Source organism: Aedes albopictus, chromosome 1, assembly GCF_035046485.1.
Source record: "Aedes albopictus strain Foshan chromosome 1, AalbF5, whole genome shotgun sequence".
In the NCBI taxonomy this organism is placed as follows: domain Eukaryota; kingdom Metazoa; phylum Arthropoda; class Insecta; order Diptera; family Culicidae; genus Aedes; species Aedes albopictus.
The window spans coordinates 37518436-37541849 of record NC_085136.1 but is presented as its reverse complement, the minus strand read 5'-3'; the positions used below and the strand labels follow the sequence as shown (position 1 = coordinate 37541849).

Genomic DNA, 23414 nt, shown 5'->3' with positions numbered 1-23414 from the left:
ATCGAGTATTTCTCGAAGCATTTCTTCAGGAAGTCCACCAAGGATTCTATCAATAATATCTCTATATCTTTAAGATCAAAGAATTCATAAGAAATTCTAAAAAAAAACGTCTTTTTTTCAAAAAAAGATATCTTTCCAAGAAATTACTTCGCAATTCCGGAATTCGGAAGAGACGTCTTTCTAGAATTGCTTCAAACATTCCTCCATGGTTTCTTTCAGGAGATTCTCTAAATGATTTTTCTACGGAAGTCAAGTATTGCTCCACAGATTTATTCACGAGTTTATGTTGGCATTTCCTCAAGCAGTCATTACTCATTTAGGCGTTCCTTCAAAGATTTCTTAAGAATTTATTCCAAGGATTCCTTTAAAAATTCCTTCAAAAATTACTGCAACTCATTTTTTTTTGAAAAGAAATCTGCAAGGATTCTTCAAGGAGTTTCTCTAAAGTTTCAATAAGATAGTCATCTTAGAAAACCTCTAAGAAATTTCCAAAGAATCCATTGGTTAATAATTTTAAAAAATCCTCCAAGGATCCCTACAGGAGCTCCCTTGGGAGCTCCTCTAAGAAAATTCTCAGGGGAACTTCTGTAGGATTTTCTTCCAAAAATCGTTCTTGATGTCTTCCCACGATTTCTGAAATATCCATCTACTCTAGGAGTTTCCCCAAGGGTTCCTTCAGGAATTTTTGCTAGCATACCTCTAGGAACTCTCCTAAAAATGTCTGTTGCGACTTTTAATAAGACTCCTTAAAAATTCTTTCTAAAAACCTTTTGGAAAACCATTCCATGTTCCCATCAAGCCATCTCAGCCAAAAATTTCTCCAGGGCTTATTTTGATTTATTATTTCTTCAGAAATTCCTTCGAAAATTTGTTTAAAAAAAATCTGAGGATTCCTGGAAGGGTTAACGTGCCTTAGTAATCTTACAGTCCCAAATTCATCTTATTCGAAAACAAAGTGATTACGGTACCGATTGATTACGTAATTTTTGCTATCATTCGTGCCACTTCTAACAAACAAGTGCTTCATTCCTTTGTTTTCAGTAGGATGAAAACAGGAGCGTATATGCTTATATAGTAAAGGAACAGATACCTGATTTAATAAGAGAAAATAAAATAATTTCTTCAGAAGTTTCTCCAAGGAATCCTCCTGTTTTGCCACTTTCTTCAGAAATTCTTTAAGAATGCCTAGAAGCATATTTAAAGTGATTAATGCAAGTTTAAGACTTCATATAGGGTATCCGATTCTTCAGGAATCGCTTCAAGAATTCCTACGGGATTTTTTTCCAAGGATTTCTTAAATATTTCTTTAAAAAAAAAAATCTTTCGGAGTAGGAACCTCTGCGAAGGTTTTATAAATCGGATGAAGCAATGATGCTTAATTTATTCAATAATTTCTCCAAGAGCTCTACAGAGGATTACTTTTGGGCTTTTCCCAGGGATCGCTTTAAGAATTCTACCAAGGTTTTATTTTGGTTATAAGAGGCCTTTTGGAATTCCTTCCAAACTTCCTTCAGGAGTTTTTTCCAAAGATTTCTTTATTAGTTTATCCAATAATTCTTTTGCGTTTTCTCCAAAGATTCAACTGTTTCAAATAAAAGATGTAAGATTTTTTTTCTCACAGAAATTCCCTCGAAAAAATCTACTGGTATGCCTTCAATCATTTTTGTGATTTTTCTTAGGAAATGGTTTGTGAACATCCATAGATTTTTGGAAATTCTTTGTAAATAAATTAAAAAATATATACACAGTTAAAAAATGTTACAGCATATAACCTGTAACAAAAGGACCCCATCATATCACACGCATATTTCCAGCAGTTTTTAAATTTACAGCTTGCTCTCAATATGAAGGTTGCGTTCAACATCCCATACGAGAAATTATTTGATGTAAAATTTAGTTTAATAAAATAGACATTTATATGTCAAATTTGTTTACGTCGGGTGTAATTTTCAGAAATTTTTGCTGTGTATATTTAGGAAATTCCAAATCAACTTCCGAAGAAAATTTTCAGAGTATCTGCCGTAGGAGTTTCCAAATTAATTTTCAAAGATATTCCTTAACGAATTCCTGCATGAATTTCAAAAGTAATTACTGAAAAAGATCCGAAAAAAAATCCGAAAGAAAATTTTAATAAAAAAATGCAAGAATTTGTTCAAGAATTCCCACAGAAATTCGTCCAAGAAAACATTTCTTGGAATTCTTTCAATAAATTCTTTAGGTATTCTTCCAAGGTTTCTATCTATTAATACCATTAAAGATTTACTTAGCGATAACACTAATTTCATCCGGATTTCCTCCACGATTTTCTCTGAAAATGATGAAAACAAACATCTATTCCAAATGAGGAACTCCAAGAACTTTTTCTTAGATTTCTTTTACGATTCATCTAGGAATCACTTCAAGGACTTCTTTACAAATTTCTTCAAGATATGCTTCGAAATTTGCTACAGCGATTGCTTCGGGAACTCCTCCAAGTGTTTCTGAAATAATTTCTTCAGTAAGGTGTTTTTTATTTAAGATTTCAAGAAACGGTTCTTTTGGGGCTACCCCTCATGATCCCTTTAGCAAATTTCCCAGAGGAATCCTTAGGAATTTCTTCAATATTGTTATCAGAAATTTCTGCAAGGGTTCTTTTTGAAATGCCTCAAATGGTTTTTCTTGAATTCCTTTCAAGGATTTCTTATGAAGCATGGTTTAAGCAGTTCAATGATTTCTTCAGAAATTCTTACAATAATTGCTGTATGAAATCGTCCAAAGATTCCTTATGCATTTTTTCAATTCCTATTTCACAATTCGTTCATGAATCCTTTAAGAAATTCCAGTAAAGACTTAATATTTTTCTTCAAGGATTTTTTTCAAGCTACGTTACAAAGGTTTTTCAGTGATTTCTCAAAGTTTTTCCTAAACACAGCGTAACAAAAATTAACTTTTGGTCTGTCTCAAGAGCAAACTGATGTGACTCTGAAAGGTTTTGAGCCGCTGAATCCGAATCCAGGCTCAGATTTGCTCCAGCACGTCACAATTTTGAGCTATTCCTCAATTTATAGGGTAAAATATGCGTTTTTGACTGCAAGCCATTAAGCATGGAAATATTTTTTTAAGCAATCAAAAGGTAAATTGATCAATTCACATCTAAATTAACGACTCATGCAAAATATTTCGGTTTTACCAAATCGAATTTGATAAGCTGGCAATCAAAAAAGCTCAAAATTGCATATTTTACCCTATAAAATGAGGTACAGGTCGGACTCGATTATCCGGAGTCGGGTTCTGGCGCTTACCAAAATAATATCTCGCAAACGGAATGGAGTAAGAAGCTGAAATTTTGACTGATAACTAATCGAAGTTGGCTTGACAAAATGTCAAAATTACAGCTTTATACAGCTCTCCGTTGCCCAGATATATGGTTGATAAGCATCAGAATCTCACTCCGGAAAATCGAGTCCGACCTGTATAGCTTTAAAAATTCCTCCAAAAATTCCTGAAAGCATTTCTACAAGGATTCATTCGGGAATTCCTCCAAAATTCCTTTAGAAAATCTCACTAGGATCCATTCAGGAGCCATACCTGATCAAGCATGATCTCAGAGATTCATCATAGATATTTTCCATGAGGAACTCCTGCAAGATTCCTTCTTGGAGAAGTTTCTAAAAGAATCCTTGGAGGAATTCCTCTAGGTTCATCTGAAGGTTTCGTTAATTGATTTCATGACATAATCCTTGAAGGGCTTTATGAAGGGATCCGAAGAGGTATTCCCGAAGAAATCAATTCAAGTATTCCAAAACCAATGCTTAGACGAATTTCTGAAGCAAACTCTTACAAAAGTTCTGAAGTAAATCTTAGAGATTTTTTTTTGAGGAAGTCTTTGAAGTAACTGCTTGATAAATCGTAATACGTATTGTTAGCTCCGGCACGATGGAATAATTTTCGAAAAGTTGCTCATGCTACAGAAGTCTAAAACGTTGACTTTTGAGTTTACATCTCACTATACTAAATGAAACCAACTAAATTAATAGACAAAAGCTTTACACTGCTATTTCAGTGATGATATTCAATGAATTGGCAAGTATAGTCAAAATGTGCTTGTTTCTATGAAAAAGTCATAAATACATTATATAAAGCCAATTTTGGTCAAAATTTGCCACAATAGGGATATAATCAAGTTTTGGAAAAGACAATCATGTGTTAAACTCAAATATAACGCAGCCTTGCTTTTTTACAAAACAATCATTAAAAGAGGTACAGCGACAATTTTAGCAATTTTGAGGATCAAGATAAAATGAATCCGTACTTCACCCAATCTAAATCTTATAGACTATTTCGTATGGTCATAGTGGCTGCTACTAATGCTGAGAACAACAACCTAATTTGATTTAACCGTTATGTGGCCGGCAAACTTTTTGCTTTTTTCTACACCGTGTATTTTAAATGGGTGCTGGGTACCCGGGTACCCTGCCGGCCACATAAGGGTTAACTTAACATCATTACTCAATGAGAACTAGACGAAATACCAATGAAAGATTTACGTGCCGGCCGAAAGGAACTTGAGATACATTTGCAATTACTAGGTACAAAAGGATAAAGGACCGTTTATTTCAAAACACATACTGTATTTAATCAGCATTATGTGAGCTTTCAATTAATACATTGACTTTAAAAATCTGAATTACAGATGGGAAATAAATTCAGTTTGATTGTGTATCCGAACTTATTGAACACCGTGTACATATGTACATATGGACAATTTTTTGGTTAAATTAGGAAAAAAAAAACACAGCTCAGTTGGAATTTTAACTCGCCACCTTTATAATTCGGATAGATGCAGTTCATATAATTTAGGCATATTCGCGTGCTTACGTCACAAGTTGGCGCCTATGCATGTTATAAGTTATGACTAAGTTTCTATAACGCGCTCAATCCGTTTAACTCCTGCTGGTCCATCCGAAATCCACTTCAATTAAAACTTTAGAACAGACAATAAATATCATCCAAACTACTTTTACCCTTTTATTGCATTTTTACGTCGATGTATTTTTGCTTTTAATGAACTCTTTCCATTAATTCAAGTAATGCAAAATAAAATTGCAATGAAACGGCCATAAGCCGCGTGTCAGTCAGCTGCTGTTGCGACTGGCTGTAATAAAAAACGCTAGAACCGGTAACAAGGACACCCGACCCAACTGAACTGAACTGAACTGACTGTAGAGAGCACCAACTACGAGCAATAAGCGACACAAATAATGACAGATTTTGGTCATGGACGACACGAATTCATAATATATGGATTATTTTGCAGCGTTTGGTGCGGTTTCATTCGATTGGGGCAGATTGTAGGAATGAAAAAAAAAACTGGAAAATGACGCCATTCTCGTCCGATGAATTTATTTAAGTCACAAACATCCAATGGAAAGCCACCATGCGATCTCTTCCGCATTCGCAGCAGAAGATAACATTTTATTTATCAACCACACAACTTGAGCTGTCCGTCGTCGGTATAAGAATCGCCAAAACAGCACCTTCTTCTATATCGCGACCAGGCCTCGCTGCAGCGCACCATATGGATGTGGGCCAAAACACATCGTCGCAGCGCAGCGCGCGTCGTACATCGGTTTTTCCGCGCGTAAACAAACTGCGCCGGGTTTAAATTTATCCCGCACGCCAAAAGTCGTCACCGACCGGGTGCGGTGATGTCGCTGAGCGCGGGATAGAAAACGCAAATCACGCTTTGCCTCACTACTACAGGTCTTTGTGAGTGAAAGATCCCACAAAAGTTGCCAACTGCCGACCGTACTGCATAAATACGGAGGAAGGGAAAAGATGAAAAGCGCATATGATCATCAAATTTGTTTGTCGTCTCACGCGGTGGCGTTTCGGAATTTGAAATTCCGCTTCCGTTACCTAAGCATGTTTTTAACTATGTTTTCTGTTAGAACTGTGAAGATAATTAAGGTGGGCACCAAGTCAAAACTAGGAAAAACATGAAGAGACCACAGCAAGAATCCTGGCATGGATACCTGAAAAACTCCCGCAAGATACCCTGAAGGAATCTTTTAAGGAATACAAGTAGGAATCCCTGAAGCCTAGCAGGAACCCCTAATGAAATGCTTTACAAAATCCCGGAAGGGAATTTCAGCAGTGCTCTCTGAAGGAATGCCAACTAGAACATTTGTCAGTTCAAGATTTTCTAAAGTTATTCCGGCAGAAATCCCTAAAGGAATCCCGGGAGGATTTTCTGATAGAATTCTGGAAGTCATACTACCAGATAATCCTGAGTCGGGCTTCTAGACAGAAAGAATCACAGAAGAAATCCCGGAGGGAATTACTAGAGAAAGCCCGAGAAAAATCACTGAAAAAAAATTCCGAGAAGAATCTTTAAAGGAACACCAGCAGGAATCCCGGCACGTATATCCGAAAGAATTGTACCAGGATTCTCTGAAAATTATAAAAATCTTTGAAAGAATACCAGGAGGAATCTGTGAAGTAATTCCAGCAGGAATCTCTGAAGGAATGCTGGCTAGAATTTCTTAAGGAATCTTTTAAAGATTTGCTAAATCCGGGATTACTTTATTTCTGAAAGAATGTCGTAGAGAAATTCTGAAAGAACCATAAAAGAAATCCCGGGAGAAATTATTGAAGTATTTCCTGGAAATACTCGGCATCAGAAACTTCGGCACGAATATTTAAGAAATCTAAGGATGCCTAAAGAAATCTTGTCAGAAATCTTGCAGAAGTCAATGAGTAGATCTCAGGAGCATTCCCTATTGCAATTCCGGAAGAAACATCTGAAGGAATCCAGGGAAGATTCGCGAGAGGAATCAAGAATGCCTGAAGAAATCCCGGAAAGTATTCGTAAAGCAGGGTGCAAAATGTTCATAGTCATTGACTGAAAACAGCACGAATTTGCATGATTCTGCACTGAATATTCAAAACAAACAAATTCATTTTCGCTCTTCATCTTCACACAGTCATTCAATTCGTAGTCATTGAATATGAAGCCGATCGAGAAACATCTTCATAATTATCTACGTTTATGGCTACGATTCCTTCCAAAAACACTCCACAACAATCAAATGGGAAAAGATCTGTGTAAAGCACCGTTGAATGTAATCGAAACGTTAATATTTTATCAGCAATTTAACACTTTATAAGATGTTTACAAATATTCATTGACTTTCATTCAGTTGACAAACGAGTATCGAGTAGCTTAATATGAATATGCAGGCAAGTGAATGAAAATTGCCGCACGTTGAACTAGTCTGCTCAAAAATTTTGCGCCCTGTCGTAAAGGTATCTCGAGAAAATTTCATCTTATCAAATTCTAACCGTCTTTCCGTTCAGATGGACCGTCTTCTATGCCCTCTATCCCAAATCTATATCCTACGCTGTATCCTAACTCTCATCCCTACCATTTGCCCTACCCTCTATCATAACCTCTACCCTATCGTCCACCCTACCTTTTACCGTACCCTCTACCCTAATCCTTCACAATACGCTCTTCAGACACTATCCTCTATCCTACCATCTAACCAAACCTTCTACCCTACCATGTGCCCAGCCTTCACCCTTTTACTGATCAAGCCCGAACGATATATACCGATATTGCATGGTATCATAGCCCAAATTACCATTCCGTGGCCACCATCTTGGATTTCAAAATAGCGTCGAATATCGCTTTTTGGCTTCTATTCATCATGCCCATATTTCATGGTATCATAGCTCAAACCACCATTCTGTAGTTGCCATCTAGGATTTCAAAATGGCTTTAGATATTTACTTTTTAGTTCCACTTATCAACCCCGATCAATAAAGACTCATTGCATCGGTATAGTAGCTCAAACCACCATTCCGTGGTCGCCATCTTGGATTATGGTACACTATCTTGAATTATGGTTCTCCATATTGGTTTTCAAAATGGCTTCAATTATCAATCATGAAGCCCTATCGATAGATCCCCATTAGGCTGCGGTTTATTTTTCAAAAGTTGTTGAAACCTGGAGTTCGTAAGCTCTTCTGGATTCAAATGACATAAATAGAGAAACCTCTGATTTTGAGCCAGAAATATTGAGATTTAGAGGTGGCGCAATCGCCTCAAAGTTGAATTTTAGAGTAATAAAAAGGTTGATTTGATTGATTTGTCTTTATTAGAGAGACTTTCAGCCCTTGGCTGGTTCGTCTCTAAATAATAAAAAGGTGTTTTCACTTCAAGTGCCATAACTTTCTCCATTTTCAACCGATTTTCATTAGTTTTTTTCATGATTTTTTCACAAATTAAATTTCGAATAAACTCGTAGAAAATTATTTTTTTTCCAAAGTCACGCAATATATGAGTTTTTGAAGATCTAATTTATTTTTTCTCCTTTTTACAAAAAAAAATAACTTCAAAGGTTGACCAATTTCAAATTTTTTAGCTTGCTTTTGTAGATATTTCTGTTGCTTATCTTTGTCCGAAACAAACTATTCATCAAAGTAGTCATTTTTATGATACTTTTCACGAAAAACTGCCAAAACATGCCTTAAAACTTGTTTTTTTTTTTCAAGTAAATTTGGAGTTTTTGACGATTATTTGCAATTTAGAGTGTAACGTCTGTTATCAATTTGTTCCAAGCAATCACATTTTCCTCATGCTCTCTTTTCTTTTTGCGGTGGATTCGTTTTTCGGCTTCTTTCAGATCTCTATATCGCTACTTGCTCTACCGAGTCCCCGACCTGAGCATCCTGCTTCTGACAGTAGTAGTAGTCACTCTACACATTTCATTTGTGCCGACGTTTTTTTTAATGTGCCTACTAGTGTGCACTAGTGTGCCCTAGTGTGCCGAGCGTGCCGAGGTGCTGAGGTGCCTAGGACCATGCACTGAACTGAAAACATGATAAACTTATCTCAGCAAACATTGAATCCAAAGAAAAAAATGTCCATTGTCATGAAAACCGCTTCCACAAGTTTTCCTGGTTATTCATATTTTGGGTTTCTTAATTAAAATTATTTATTTTATATTTTAGGTTTAGGAGCGGAGCATATATCTACAGCATGATGCCCATAGATTGGTTCCTCAATAATATACGTTAAGAAACTGCCAGAATCGTCACTTTCTTTTACGGAATTGCCCAAATCTCCTGTTTTCATGTCACGGCAGTCCGGTTAAATACCTTAGTCCTAGGGCGTACTTATCGGGTGGAAAGAACTTGAGTATTTTCGGTAGTTTTGATTACTTTCTCATGAGGGATTTTGTCGGCCAAATTTTCTGTAAGCCGTAAAATTCAGTTCAGTTGGAAATGGTTTTGAGCTTAATTTTGATCTCCATGATCTACATGACAAAGAGAACAAAACTGGCGAAATTTAAGTTCTCGTACGTTGAACAAAGTACGAAATACGAAACAGGTTATTCTCGTAAAGTTTTCTAGGACAGATGTGGAGTTACTATTGTACGTGCAGTTGAAACCCGGAATTTTCGACTAGCGAAGTTGGATTTTTCTCCAAATCCGTGCGTCGGATCTAACTTCGGAAGTGGTGCGCTGTATAGCGGACCAGGTTTGCTATACAGCACACCACTTCCGAAGTTAGGTCCGACGCACGGATTTGGAGAAAAATCCAACTACGCTAGTCGAAAACACCGATTTTCAACTAAATTGAGAATACTTTTACTATGACCCTAAAGGGTAGTAGGGGTAACGGGTAAAGACCTGTAGAGATAGAACAGATGGTGGTCCTTCGAGGTGAACCTTAGACCTGATGATGAAATGATAGTGTATTTTGTTGACTTGATTGTCATTAGGAATAAATGTTCTCCAAACTCAAAATATCCCGACCATCGTTTCTGAGATCAAGACGATTTAATTCTTAAAATTAAGCAACATCAGGGGTTGGTCAAACAAAGGCTCTTGTGGGAGTTATTTATTCACGAGCCTCTCGTGGGGATCAAGTATAATGCTGCTACGACGTAGTCTCCATATGATGACCGATTGACAAATTCATATCACCAAACCAATAAAGGCAACAGTCCGTAATGTGGATTTACGTTTTTGAACCTAAAACATGAAGAAAATAATGTAAAATGGCCAATGGAAATGAAAAAAAGACAAATTCTTGCCGAAACCACTTTTACGTTTTGACAGCTGGACATTTTTTCCTGGTTTCAAAGTATGCTGAGATTGTTTTCTCATAATTTCAGTTCAATGTTAATCTGTGCCAGCCGGTGCCACTGGTGTGCCCTGTGTGCCCAAGGCACACTGTGTAGGGTGACTGGCTTCTGACAACATTTTTCTCGCCAGTTACCCTCAGGTACTCCTCGTCGAACCATTCGCTCCTAGGAATAGAGTTAATAAACTATAGAGGAAGAATGTCGCTGGCGTCGCTGCCGCAACATCTTTTGCTGGCGGGGATAGGCAGGGATATAAGTGTCAAGGCGAAAAAGTATGCAGTTTGACAGATAGATACCCGGGATGTTTGCGAAGGAGAACAAAGGGAACAGCAGCGACATTCGTCCTCTATAGTTTTTTAACTCTATTCTCCTAGGTCATCTTTATGCAGTGCCTATTATCTCCTGCGGTGCCGTACTAATCGCTCCGTGTATAGTCATCTCCCACAGAGTGTTGAGATTATTGCTCTCGTTGATTTCACTTATCCGCTCGTCTAGCTTCTGGTGATAGTCAGCTACCATACCGTTTGCTGAAAACTACTGAATGTTCGCATCGATCGGTGGTTCCGAGAGTTCGACACGTATGATAACCGAGTTCAAATCTTACCAACTATGAGATAGTTCTGATAGAGTTCGAAACGGTTGATAACCGAGTTCAAGTCTCACTAAAGATAGTGTCTAGACCCCTAAAAGTTCTGACATCAATGACGTCCGAGAAGTGTCGGCCATCTACCAGCGTATTGTAGATCTGGTTAGTGACGGAGTTAAGGCTCTCCGTACCGATGATTGGACGGAAAAAGTCCTATCTTCCCACGCTTCAACTTGAACGACGAAGCCGAAGCATTGCAACGTATTTGGAAATAAACAAATACTAAAAAGTTCGATTTAAACGCAGAAACCAACAAACGAAACTTCTGACATGCATGTCAGATGTCAGCTGTTCGTAACTTCACATATCCAACAGACGTCCATATGTGCATTGATTCAGAACGCAAGACGCCCCTGCTTCTTCGTCATTCATTCATACCGGACTCACGTGAGGTGACTTTTTCTTCTCTAGAAAAGAAGCTGCAGCTTTCACACACCATACATTTATTTCAATGATATAAATAGCAAAACGGTCCCTCTATTTTTATTCCGAATCTATCCATCTCCCATTCACCGACCAATCTGTGTGTCCGCTTGCGCTTGCTGCCAGCCAGCCAATAATGTCTATCTGCAATGTGGTGCAACGTGGAGGAATCAATCACAAACTCACACCGAAGGTGATGGCAGTTTACTAAATCGTACATCTAAATGACGATAGAGTTTGCTGTCAACGATTGAGCAATGCAAACCGGTTGACATCGGGCCGCACACGCCTAGGTCAGTGCACATCATACGCGGTTTCCAGGCAACTTTTCCTATAACCAGCGCTGTCAGTATAGTCAGAGAGATTGCGTTCAATATTTCCAATAGTTCGAGTATACAGAGTGGTACAAATGACGACAGTTTCCTGTTTTTAATGCCAAATGAAAATAGTTGTTAGTTTAAGGCTTCATTCACAATCAACGTACGTTATAAACTTGATTATGAGAGAAGAGAAAAGATGCTAACTAAACTACAACACATCAAGTTTTAGTACTGTCACAAGTGTTCCAAGATACGCAAACAAGTTCTTCAACAACTTCAATCTCCGTCAATCACTACCTCAGCACCAACACCACTGTGTTGGTCTGCCTCTGTCTCTACCTGCAATCAAGCATATCATCTTGGTCGTTATTGTCAAGCCAATTCTCGTTGTCTCCCTCTTCAGAAGAGGACCTCGAAGAGGACAAGCTTCCTTGACTGCCTAAGTACGCTCTAGCGTTGATCTGCAGATATGTAGACTAAGTAGACTTAGTTCCTTAAAACCTTGAAATATGCAAGGAAATATGTTTATTTGTACCCATAGGAACTCTAGTTCTAGTACTGAATTGCCTCAGGAGTCGATCTAAAACAGTTCCAGACACTCATCTCAGAGCTACCAATCGTTTCTAAATTTAAGTCATGGGCATCACGTGCAGCATGCCAAAGCGTTCAGTGCTCCCGAATTGGCAGTTCCAGCGTCATACAATAAGCCGCCACAGAGCACTCAACTTCGAAAACAATAATATTCGTCACACATGAATGAACATTTTTGTATCCAACACATTACAATCGTGGCCACGGGTTGTACCTCCCACCCACGCATTCTTTCTTTCGTTGTCAACAACAGCATCGATGATGATCGGCGCGGCGTAATGTACGGGAATAGAACGGATCGGACGAATCGGCGGCGCAGAATTGGTCTCGAATCGAGCGCGAAAGACGGAAAAAGATGACTGCGTCCCATTAGAACACGCGACCTTATTTTTCCGGACAATCCGGTCGATTGGTCGCGCCGCAGACAAGCACCCTGCCGGCAGTATGAACCGTGAAGCAGGGTGTGCTTGAGAGCCACGAGATGTTTTATAAGTTGTTTACGTGCAATAGTAAAATTCAATAACGCACAGTAGGCCTGGTCGTTTCAATGCTTGTTATCACGATAAAAACATGAGCATGAACATCGTAGCTGGTACTCCGTGATTGACCTGAGCTAGCGGAGAACAGAGCACAGAGAACCAATAGGCTTGGGGATTGGGATTTGCCACCATCCTCAATGTACACGTTTCGAGAGCTCAAACTTTATTGGGTCAATAACGGCCCTGGCCACGTCCTTACGCTCTACCGGGGAAGGGAAGGAATGTTAGTTCGACAACCGTTGCTACTAGAGGTTGTACATATGTACTACTGGACCCTCCACAGTTGTCACGGGAAAGAGTTTTGTTAGTTGGGAGGGATGGATAGTTGCATAGATCAAGGATTCACTTTGGTAAGTGATGCGATTCATGCAACCGTAATTGCTTGTTATCACAATAAAACGACATAAACTAAACTTGACAAGAACGAAACACATTCATTAAAAACTAACTGTCGTACTGCCTACTGCGTTTAGGTTATATATAGAAAAGTTACCTGTGAAATGTGGTTTCGGATTTTCCTGTGTTTCTCTAGAGCCTAAACTCCATTCCATTTGTATTTATATATGTATAGATATAAGGATATGTAGTTTGTTTTCAAGAAACTTAACGTTGGCGTGTTTGTTCAGACTCTGAAAGGAATTTTAAGTAATTGGCTATATGGTATTTCTGTTTCCTTACAAAAACTTAATTAAAGTTTTTGTTTTTTTAAGTATGCTGTTCAATACTAAAACACAGACAAACAGACGTAACACCTTGAACGATTTTCATGGAAATCCATCGCCCAGTTCACACTACCATCACCTGGTGGAAAAGTTGCACGAATCACTGTGTTGTGCAATATCGTCAACAGAAGGCGCTAGTGTGAAACGTCAAACGCATATAAAAACGATGCGCGTGCCTCTGGTTGTGAAAGCCACAACTATAAATATTTAAAATGATCGTTAAAAGCGTGGTCGATGGAAATTTTGCAAGTGTTACGTCTGTTTGTCTGTGACTAAAACTTATCAATTAAAAACTGAATAAGTCGTTTGATAGAGATTGACAAAATAATAATCATGGGAACTTCTTAAAAACGGATCAATTTGACCCCGGGTAACAGTCTGTGTAGTGTCTGAGATCATTTTTCCGATCGCCAAGCCATTTCCTCCACATTACCAACCAAAAGACACGGTCTGTCAGTGGGGGCCACCAAATCTAGGACGCAGTTTGATGTCTACCACCTACCTCTCATTGAGAATTACGTACCCATATTTGTTTGGCGTTATTATTAATCTTTTTGTTTTGTTCTGTTCCTCTCTCTCTATTTTTGCAGCCATTATAGCCGCCGCACCGCGCTTCGGGGAAAAGCGACCGAGCGGCGAGCGCCGTCACCAACAAACAAGGCAGGCTTCCGAAGCGAGACGACGGCGTTTCAAAACGAAAGTGAATGTGAACGTGACAGGATCGAATCACCTGCTGCGACCACGCGCGCTGAACTCGAGTGTTGTGATTAGTAAAGTTTCCGAGTGTGTAGAACGATAAGTGATAAAGTGACGCGGGTACAATCCTAGTGGGCCGATACTGCTAGTCGAGATTATGATTAAAGTTACCAAAGCAACCGGGGCGTACGCGGCCCTGGTTTCCGTCGTGTCTGGAACCATCGTATGGTACGTTTGTGATGCGCGCGAAACGTTGCCAAAGTTTTCATACAGAAAATATTACCGTTATGGGCCCATACTCTCGGTGCCCGCAAAGCAAAACGAAGACGATTTTCTGTGTGAACTTGGACCACATTCGAACGAATCATCACTATGTGAATGTTCTTTTGTTTTGAACACGCAGGTTCAACTTCCGACCGTTGGGAATATTCTTCTTCTCCGGATTGGTGGTGTTTTGGTGTCGGCAGTACGCCAATCTCCGCCTACAGATGACCCCGCTGGTGGAGGACAAACTGCGGCAGTTGGGCCACCGGGCGTTGGATCTCCGGAATGAAAAGCCCGGCTTGTTCTGTGCGCTCATATCGGGCTTCCTGGTCGTGCTGGCCTTTATCGGTCACGTGGTTTCCGGAGCGTACATCGTGGTCGCCCTGCTGGTCCTCTCCATCGTGGTATCCACCAAGTACGACATCAAAATTGTTGCCGATCGTGAACAAAGTAAGTAACTGAATAGAAAACACACACCTTGCGTTATTTACCGTCCTTGTTGTTTGCGCCCATTAGTGGCGGCGTTTCGATTTTTGTTCTTGTTCTCACGTAATTCCTCATTCTGGTCGGCTTCAATTTCCATAAATTTATCGTGGGTTGCATACCGAGCAAAGCACTTGCTATACCTAACTACATACTAGCAATGACCGGATACTAGTAGCCTGCCACGGATAACTTACTTGTGGCTTACATGTGTCAGTAGTGCCAGCAGAGTGTGACCTTCACCGTTTCTCAGCTGGTACCTAGGTGACGCTCGCGACGACGTCAAAAGCTTGAATGACTGTATCTTTTCTTTCTGGAGCATGCCGGAAAAGCATTGCAGTTTGTTGTTGCTCAATCTGAGTTTCTTTCCATTAAAATTATTACTCTTTAAAGAGTTTCTTCCGGTATTTTCCAGGAAATATTTCTGGATCTCATCCTAAATTTTTTTCATAAGTACTTTGTAGGATTCCTGCAGGAGTTCTTTTCTGCGTTCGAACTTTGATTTTAAATAGGGTATCGCGCCACTTGGGCGGTGGCTTCTATATTCGTCTGTTTTCCACTATAACTCAGTCATTTTTGAACCAATTGACTTGAAATGTTGTACACGGGTAGATACTATACCTATCTTACTGCATTCCAAAAATTGTGTCAATTGGTTCAAATTTGACTGAGTTATAGCGGAAAACAGACGACAATAGAACCCGGATAAAAACTAACCATAGGGTATTTGGTGAAAACCATTCCTGTACCATACAGTGTATCAGCTACAATATAGTGTATTGTAATGGAATGATTCGCTAAAAGCTTTGCACATTGGTAGCTACTATACATTTACATCCGATCTTTATGTAACAATATATTATACTGTTTTTCTTACGTTTGAACCATTCACTATTCCGAAACAATCTTTCTCCGTGCATTTTTAATTATTTATTTTAGTTTATGATTTTTTTCCGTGCTTTGTTTTGTTGATGTTCGTGACTTTTTTATTGCAAAGGAAATGAAAGAGAAAAAAGTGAATAAGTTGAAACATCTATTCAAAGTCAATAAAATGTTTAAATAAAGTGATAAACCAGGTGTCCTAAGGACTGCATATCCAAGAGATATGATGGGCCAGGTATGTAGAGTGCGATGAGAGGAATACGAATGTAGGTCAACCCGGAAAGACGCAGGCCAGATTACCGTAAATCAGTGGATGAGTTCAACACTATTCTTTCTCCTCTTCTCTCATGTGAAATTGCCTTGTACAACAACCGAATTAAATGCGATTTATCTTTGATATTTTTAACATAAGGACTGGACTGGACACTGAAACGACTTCTGATATAAGTTCGTTTTCGCTTTTTAACCTAACTTATAGTTGAATCGAACTTGACAGTTTTCTCATGAGTTGTTATGTACATATTTCATAGTTCAGTCAAACTGGAGCCTCAATATTGCAATAACGGTTAAGCACGCTGTAATGATACTTATGTGCCTCGTCACCCACTTCATGCAACTACATTAGTGGTCTAATAACACTTAGCGCGCTAGGCATAGTTCCATCATGCCGCTCAAAGTGTTGCCACAAATAATGCTTAGTTTGCAAAACCCAGTTATCTGGCTGGTGGGACATGGGAGCCTAAGCTTCAACTGTTAATGTAATCAGAGGCTACTCAGACTTAGACGAGTTTAGGTTAGTTTGGCTAGAACTGCCATTATCGAAGGAACATGACGAGATAATATAACATTATATGGTTTATCTAATGTGAAACAATACAACATAACAAAAGAGAACCATTCCAAAACCATGATTAAATTTATAACCAGTAGTGAAATTACAATTAAAAACAATATATTTACGGTACATTTTATTGTTTGAAACCATACGTGTACCATACAATGTATGGTATATGAAAGCTCACGTATCAGTATTTTGAACAATTCATTTACAATAAAATGTATGGTTTTGTAAAAAAATATATATGGAGAAAATTTTTTTTTTATATTGTTACGATACTTAACAACCCGTATAGTGTATTGTAAAAATCTTATTTACAATTCACTGTATGGGTGTCTACATTACATCTTATTGTTTTTGTATTTTTTATTTTTACAGTATAGTTTATTGTAACAATATGGTTCTAAATAGTACTGTTACAATACAACATTCGGTTTTTCTACTGTATTTTTTATTCGGGAAGCCACCGCCCAAGTGGCGCGATTCCCTACATTCTGGAGATTTTGTATTCTGTCTTTATTCGTCTTTCTCCGGGATTTCTTACTGCGTTTCATCCAAGAGTTCCTTCTGAGAATCATCCGGGAGTTGGTTCTGGGTGTCCTCCAGGAATTCCTTCTGCAAACTCTCCAGAAGTTCCTTTTGGGAGCCCTCCTAGTTTTGCTTATAGAAATCTTCCGGAGCTATTTCTGGAAATCATTCAGAAGTTTCCCCTAACAATCTTCAAGAAGTTCCTTGTCGAAGCCCTTCAAAAGTTCTTTGTTGGAACCATTCAGAAAATTCTGGTGGGAATCATTCAGAAGTTTTTTTCTAGGAATTCTTTAGAAGTTCATTCACGAACTCCTCCAAGAGTTCCTTGTGGCAAACCTTCAAAATTGATGGGATTCCTATAGGAGTCTCTTCTGGAAATCTTTAGTTTCTTCTTTCAGGAGTTCTTGTAGAAACCTCTAGATCGAATTCCTGGATCCTAGACTGAACTCTTGTTCCTTAAAGAAAATTATTCCTTACAGACTGAATTCTTAAATCACCTAAAGGATTTTTTGGAGTATGTCCTGGAGAAATTCTTAAAAGTGATCCATAGAGGAGTCTAAAGGAATCTACAGAAGGCATACAAGAGGAATCCCTAGCAGGAATTACTGAAGAAATTCATGAATGCATTTTCGGAGTTTATCACGACCCTACTAGATGAATTGATGATACCACCTCCTCACTATTCATTCCACAGCCACGCATCCGCTACTTTATGTCTCTATCGCCCTCGTCTCCGTGAGCCCCAGTTTAGTCAAGTGAATATGCGAGAATAAAAATATAAACACTCGGTCACATGTTTCCGCAGCTCCGCGCGCGCAAAGCTCTCGGACGGACTTATTGGAAGGAACTTCAGCTTCAGCTATACCAGCAGGCTGTGCTTTGAGGAGAGAGCGCGCGGCGCGGCGGTGACAAGAAGGGGTTGTTTATTTCTATCGCCTCCCTTTGGGGCATTCTCATTCCGCGCGAGCCGCGCTGCTGCCGCCAGCCAGCCCCGCTTGGGTCCACGTTGGGTGAGGAAAAAATGGGGGCTCGACCAGCAGCAGCAGCAGTCAGCAAGCACCTCGGCAGCTTTATATGCGTTGTTATAACGAATGACGGGCGATGATAGCGTTTGTACGCTTGGGGGTTTGATTCTCGCGCGGCCATGACTCCTATATGGACAACAAGCTGAACTCGCGGAGGGTCAAAACAAAAATAAAGACGGTCGATCGTGAACAAGTAGGCCATGCTTTGAGTTTAGGATCGAGAAGGTTTCAAATTGGTGTGTTCTAAACAATTGCTCTGTTGTCCATAATTATTTTAAGAAACTTATGAGGTCTAACTTATGAAACGTCATTTAAATAATTCATAGTGATTAGAATGAATGTCGTAAATGTAGCCATATGAAACGGTTCGATTAACAGATAGATTTTTATACAGTGTAAACACAGACAAGCAGACGTATCACTTGGAACAAATTGCGATAAAAATCACCGTCACGAAAACATAATCGCCCAATGCTAACCACCCTAATAAAAATGTATTATATACTGCTGATAGGGTGAATGATTGTATCATTCCTTGTATAATCAAGATGATAGCCCGAAACAGGTGTTAAGCTCGTTGTATCATATTTTTCTATTAGGGCAGGCTGTGTTACGAAAACCACTCAGTAGGTGGCGGTGGTGAGCAAACGTCAAACAGGAGCAAAAACGATGGGAGCGCCGTGACCGAACGATTGGTGAACTACAAAATATTTGAACTAATCGTTAAAAAGGGTAACGATGAGGAGTGGGTAGTAGATTGAGACGTCTGTTTGTCTGTGATATAAATATTAAACGTTGATAGCCGAGTAAGTTAAACAGGAGCTCAGTGATCTTTTGTGCAATTCACAAGTTTTCTTATAAAATTAAATCGTATACGACCAATTTTCATAAAGGATCCTTATGGAATTCTTGACTTAAAAACAATAGGCAAAAACATACATTTATCAAAATACATTTTTTAATCATGCCCTTATCTGAACCTGTCTGATGAATTTTGAAAAATTCCAACACTAAGTAATTTCTGATAATGCATAGAATTGTTTGGTATGCAAATATTTCACCATTGAACAGGTAAATCAAACATTTGTTTGTCATCTGTTTGTCTGTTATTCTTTCAAACAACGAGATAGTTGGCAAACACTGACAGAAACTATTTGAACAACTCAGCCATGCGGTTGTACATCCGCACAGACACCATAAAGCACAAACATTTGCCAAAACCTCGAGGATGGACCATGAAGTGTTTTGCTGATCAGCATTGGCGTAACTAGAGGGGGGGCCAGGGGGGCCAGGCCCCCCCCAGAATCCGCCAGGCCCCCCCCCAGATTTTTTTCATGACTTTATATATGGAAATTAGAAAAAAAAAATCTGAAAACCACTGTCGTGGTGACAAACAGATCTATATTCTCAATTTAGTTGAAAATCGGAGTTTTCGACTAGCGAAGTTGGATTTTTCTCCAAATCCGTGTGTCGGACCTAACCTCGGAAGTGGTGCGCTGTATAGCTGTTTGCTATACAGCGCACCACTTCCGAAGTTAGGTCCGACGCACGGATTTGGAGAAAAATCCAACTTTGCTAGTCAAAAATTCCGGGTTTCAACTGCACGTACAGTAATAGAAATTTATTTGCCATAATATGTGTTTAAATTGGCAGTTATTGGAGACAATTCTCAACTTGTCAGTCTTTACAAGATCATTGTCCAAAATGGTCTATGTAATTAGTTAGCTGTGTTTGGAAATATAGAATTATATAAAAAGCAATACTTTGTACATCTTCTCTTTTAAATCGCTGAGAAATTAAATCTAAATGATAATTTCCAGGATTTCCTGGATGGGTATCTTTAAGAATCACTGAATTTTCTAGCAGCATTACTGCAAAATATGGTTAAGTGATTCTGTATGGAAATCAAGTATCATGTGGGAAAAAAACTCTGGTTGAATTTGCAATGGAATTTCAGCAAAAGTTTGTGAATTCCTAGTGAGAATAGATGTACGTAGCTGAAGCGTAAACGCGAGTGTATTCATTAAAACCATGCTGGAGGTGATTTCTAGTCGGTCACTATTAATTTCTTTTACTTCGTGGGCCAGGGGTACTTTTGCGTCTATCAAACAACGCACAAATTCAAATGGTCATTGAGGAAGTTTTAATATATTTAAAAACTGTGCTGCAAGATGTAATCGTAAGTTTGAAGGTATTCATGATTGGACTTGTAAAAGACTTGGTATTCATGAGATAATTGTGAAAGAATTCCTGGATGACTTCTTGGAGAATTTCTTGGCTTCTATGTCCCTCTAAAATTATCTAAAAAAATTGCAATACAAATCGCTGGAGGAATTCCTCTAGAAATCCTTCAAATTATTCAAAAAATCTACAAGTAATCCTGAAAAAAACCCTGGGGTGAATCCCTGAAAAACATTATGAACGGAATACTGTAATTTTTTAACTTACCACTGAAAAATTTAAAAAAAAAATCCCGAGAGAAATTTTGGAAGAAATCATTATAAGAATTCTCAATACCTGCAGAAATCCCTGGATGAATTCCTGGAGGAATCCGAAAAGCAATTATGCTAGGAATTTCAGGAAAAAAAATCTGAAGAATTCGCATCAGAAATCCCTGTAGAGATTACTAGAAAATTTTTTAGATGAATCCTGGAGGAATCCTTAGAGGAATTCTTCAGGAAATCACAGGAGGAGTTCCTAGATGTATTTCTGGAGGATATCCGGGAGAACCTTCAGGAAAAATTCCACGCGGAATCTCTGGAAAAGTTCCAGGACTAATGCCTGGAGCATTAGGGGATTTTTTTTATTATCGTACAAATTGGTATGAAGTTTGTGAAGGTTAATGAAATTAGGTAGGGATCATATATATTTGAAAAACTAAATTGAAAAAAATCAGGGTCGCCTAATTTTCCGGAAAACTCCAGTGAAAATCAAACATTTTCCACAGACACCACCTACTTTGAAAAATCATAGAACGAAGCATCATAGGCACATTTTTTTGTGAAATCATAAGCAAATTTTCTCAGCAATTCCAAGATGGATTTCTGGAGGAAATCCTAGAAAATTTTTTGGACAAATTTCTGGCGGATTCCCTGGAAAAGTTAATGGATTCATTGATTGATTTGTCTTTTTTAAAGAGATTTTCAGCCCTTGGCTCCAAAGTTAATTGATAAATTTCTGAAGGAGGCATCCCTGGAGAAATTCCTGGAGTAATGCCTGGAGCATTAGAGAAATTTCTGATGAAATTCCAAGATAAATTTCTAGAAGAAATCCCAGAGGAATTTCTGAAGGAATTTCAGGAGGAATTCTAGGAGGAATCTCACGGAAGAATCATTAGAGGAATCCCTGCAGGAATTCCTGGTACAGGTCGGACTCGATTATCCGGAGTCGGGTTCGCATGCTTTTCAAACATATATTTGGGGAGTGGAATGCTCTATAAAGCTAACATTTTAACATTTTGTCAACACAACTTTGATTAGTGATCAATCAAAATTTCAACTATTTTCAGCATTCTATTTGCGAGATATTATTTTGGGAAGCTTCTGAACCCGACTCCGGTTAATCGAGTCCGACCTGTATATTCTTGGAGGAATTCCTGGTGGAATTTCTAGAAGAAGTCGTGAAATAACTCCTGGACGGATTTCTAGAGGAATCCCTGGAGTTGAAATTCATGAATTTATTCCTAGAGGAAACCTGAAAGAATTTTCGGAGGAATCCCTTGGAAAAATTCCTATAGAATTTCCTGAAGAATCTCCTGAAAGAATATCGGAAGCAATCTCTAAAGGATTTCCTGCAGAAATTCCTGGAGGAATGCTGTAGGAATTTCGGAAGAAATTCCTGGAGGAATGCTGTAGGAATTTCCGAAGAAATTCCTGGAGGGATTCCTGGATCAATTTCTGAAGAAATTCCTGTAGGAATTTCTGAAGAAATACCTACGGTAAATCTTGGTGGAATTTCTTGAGGAGTCCCTGAAGACACTGCGGTAGTAATTTCCCAGGAATTCCTGAAGGACTTTCTGAAGGAATTCCTGGAGTATTTCTGAAGAAACCTCATAAGGAATTCCCGCAAAATTTCTTAGAGAAATTTCTACAAAAATTCTTGAAAGAATCCCTAGAGATATTCTTGGAAAGAACCCTGGAGAAATCCCTGAAACAAATTTCTGCAAGAACCTTAGGAGGGATTCCTGGAGGAACTTCCGGACAAGTTGCAGGTGGAATTTCAGGAGGAATTTCTGGACAAATCTTTATAGGAAATCTTGGAGAAATTCCATGGAACTATTCATGGATGAATTCCAGGAGGAATCCCTTAATCAATTCTTTGAGGAATCCTTTAATGAATTCCTGGAAGAATCTCTAGAGGAATTCTTCCTTCCAGAAATTTCTGAATATATTCATAGAGAAATTCCTAAAGAAATTCCTAGAGGAATTCTGAGAGGAATTTCTAATGGAGTTCCAGGAGAAATTTCCAGAGGAATTTCTGGGGGACTTACAGTAGCAATTTCAGAAGGAATTTCTGGAAGAATTACTGGAGAAATCATTGGAGGAATTTCTGGAGAAATCCATGAAATAATTCCTGGAGGAATGTGTAGAGGAAACCTCGGAGAAGAAATTCCTGGATTAATTCTTGGGGGAAACCCTGGAAGGATTTCTGGAGGAATTCCTGGAACAATTCCTGAAGGAATTGCTGTACGAATTTCCGAAGAAATTCCTGGAGGAATTCCTGGATCCATTCCTGAATAAATTACCGAAAGTATTCCTGAAGAAATACCTGGGGTAATTTTTGGTGAAATTCGTGGTAGAACTCCTGGAGAAATGCCTGGATGAAATCCTGGAAGAATGCCAGGAGGAATACCTGAAATAATTCTTAAATAAATTCCAGAAAGAATTTGTGGGGAAATTTTTAAAAGAATCCCTTGAGGATTTCCTGGAAGATTCCTGAAAAAATATTTGAAGGAATTCCTAGAGATATCTCAGGAGGAAATCATTCAGGAATCCCAGGAAGGATTATTGGAATATTTCTTGGATAAACTCTGGGAGGAATTCTTGGGGTCAATTTCTAAATGAATCCCTGGAGGATTTTCTAGATAAATTCTTGGAGAAATTTCGGTAGTAATTTCTGAAGGAATCCCGGATTAATGCCTGGTGGAATCCCCATAAAAATCTCTGGAAGAACTTCTGGAGGAATGCCTGGAGTAACCCCTGGATATATCCTGGAGACATGCCTGTATCAATTCCTGGAGGAATCTTTCGAGAAATTCCTTAAGAAATCCCTGGAGGATACTCTGGGGAATTTCCTGAAAAAATCCCTGGAGAAATTCTTGG

General features: G+C 38.7%; 1 protein-coding gene across 6 annotated transcripts in view; it reads left to right on the top strand.

Moving 5' to 3' along the window:
- LOC109428574 (uncharacterized) overlaps positions 1–23414 on the top strand; it is a 64468-nt gene that overhangs the window by 15847 nt on the left and 25207 nt on the right. For all 6 annotated transcript variants that reach the window (XM_062844383.1, XM_062844380.1, XM_029856794.2 and 3 more), the window contains 2 exons: positions 13968–14301; positions 14477–14787. In XM_062844383.1, coding sequence (XP_062700367.1) covers positions 14231–14301; positions 14477–14787 — 382 coding nt within the window. In that variant the 5' untranslated portion in view covers positions 13968–14230. The remainder of the gene's footprint in view (positions 1–13967; positions 14302–14476; positions 14788–23414) is intronic.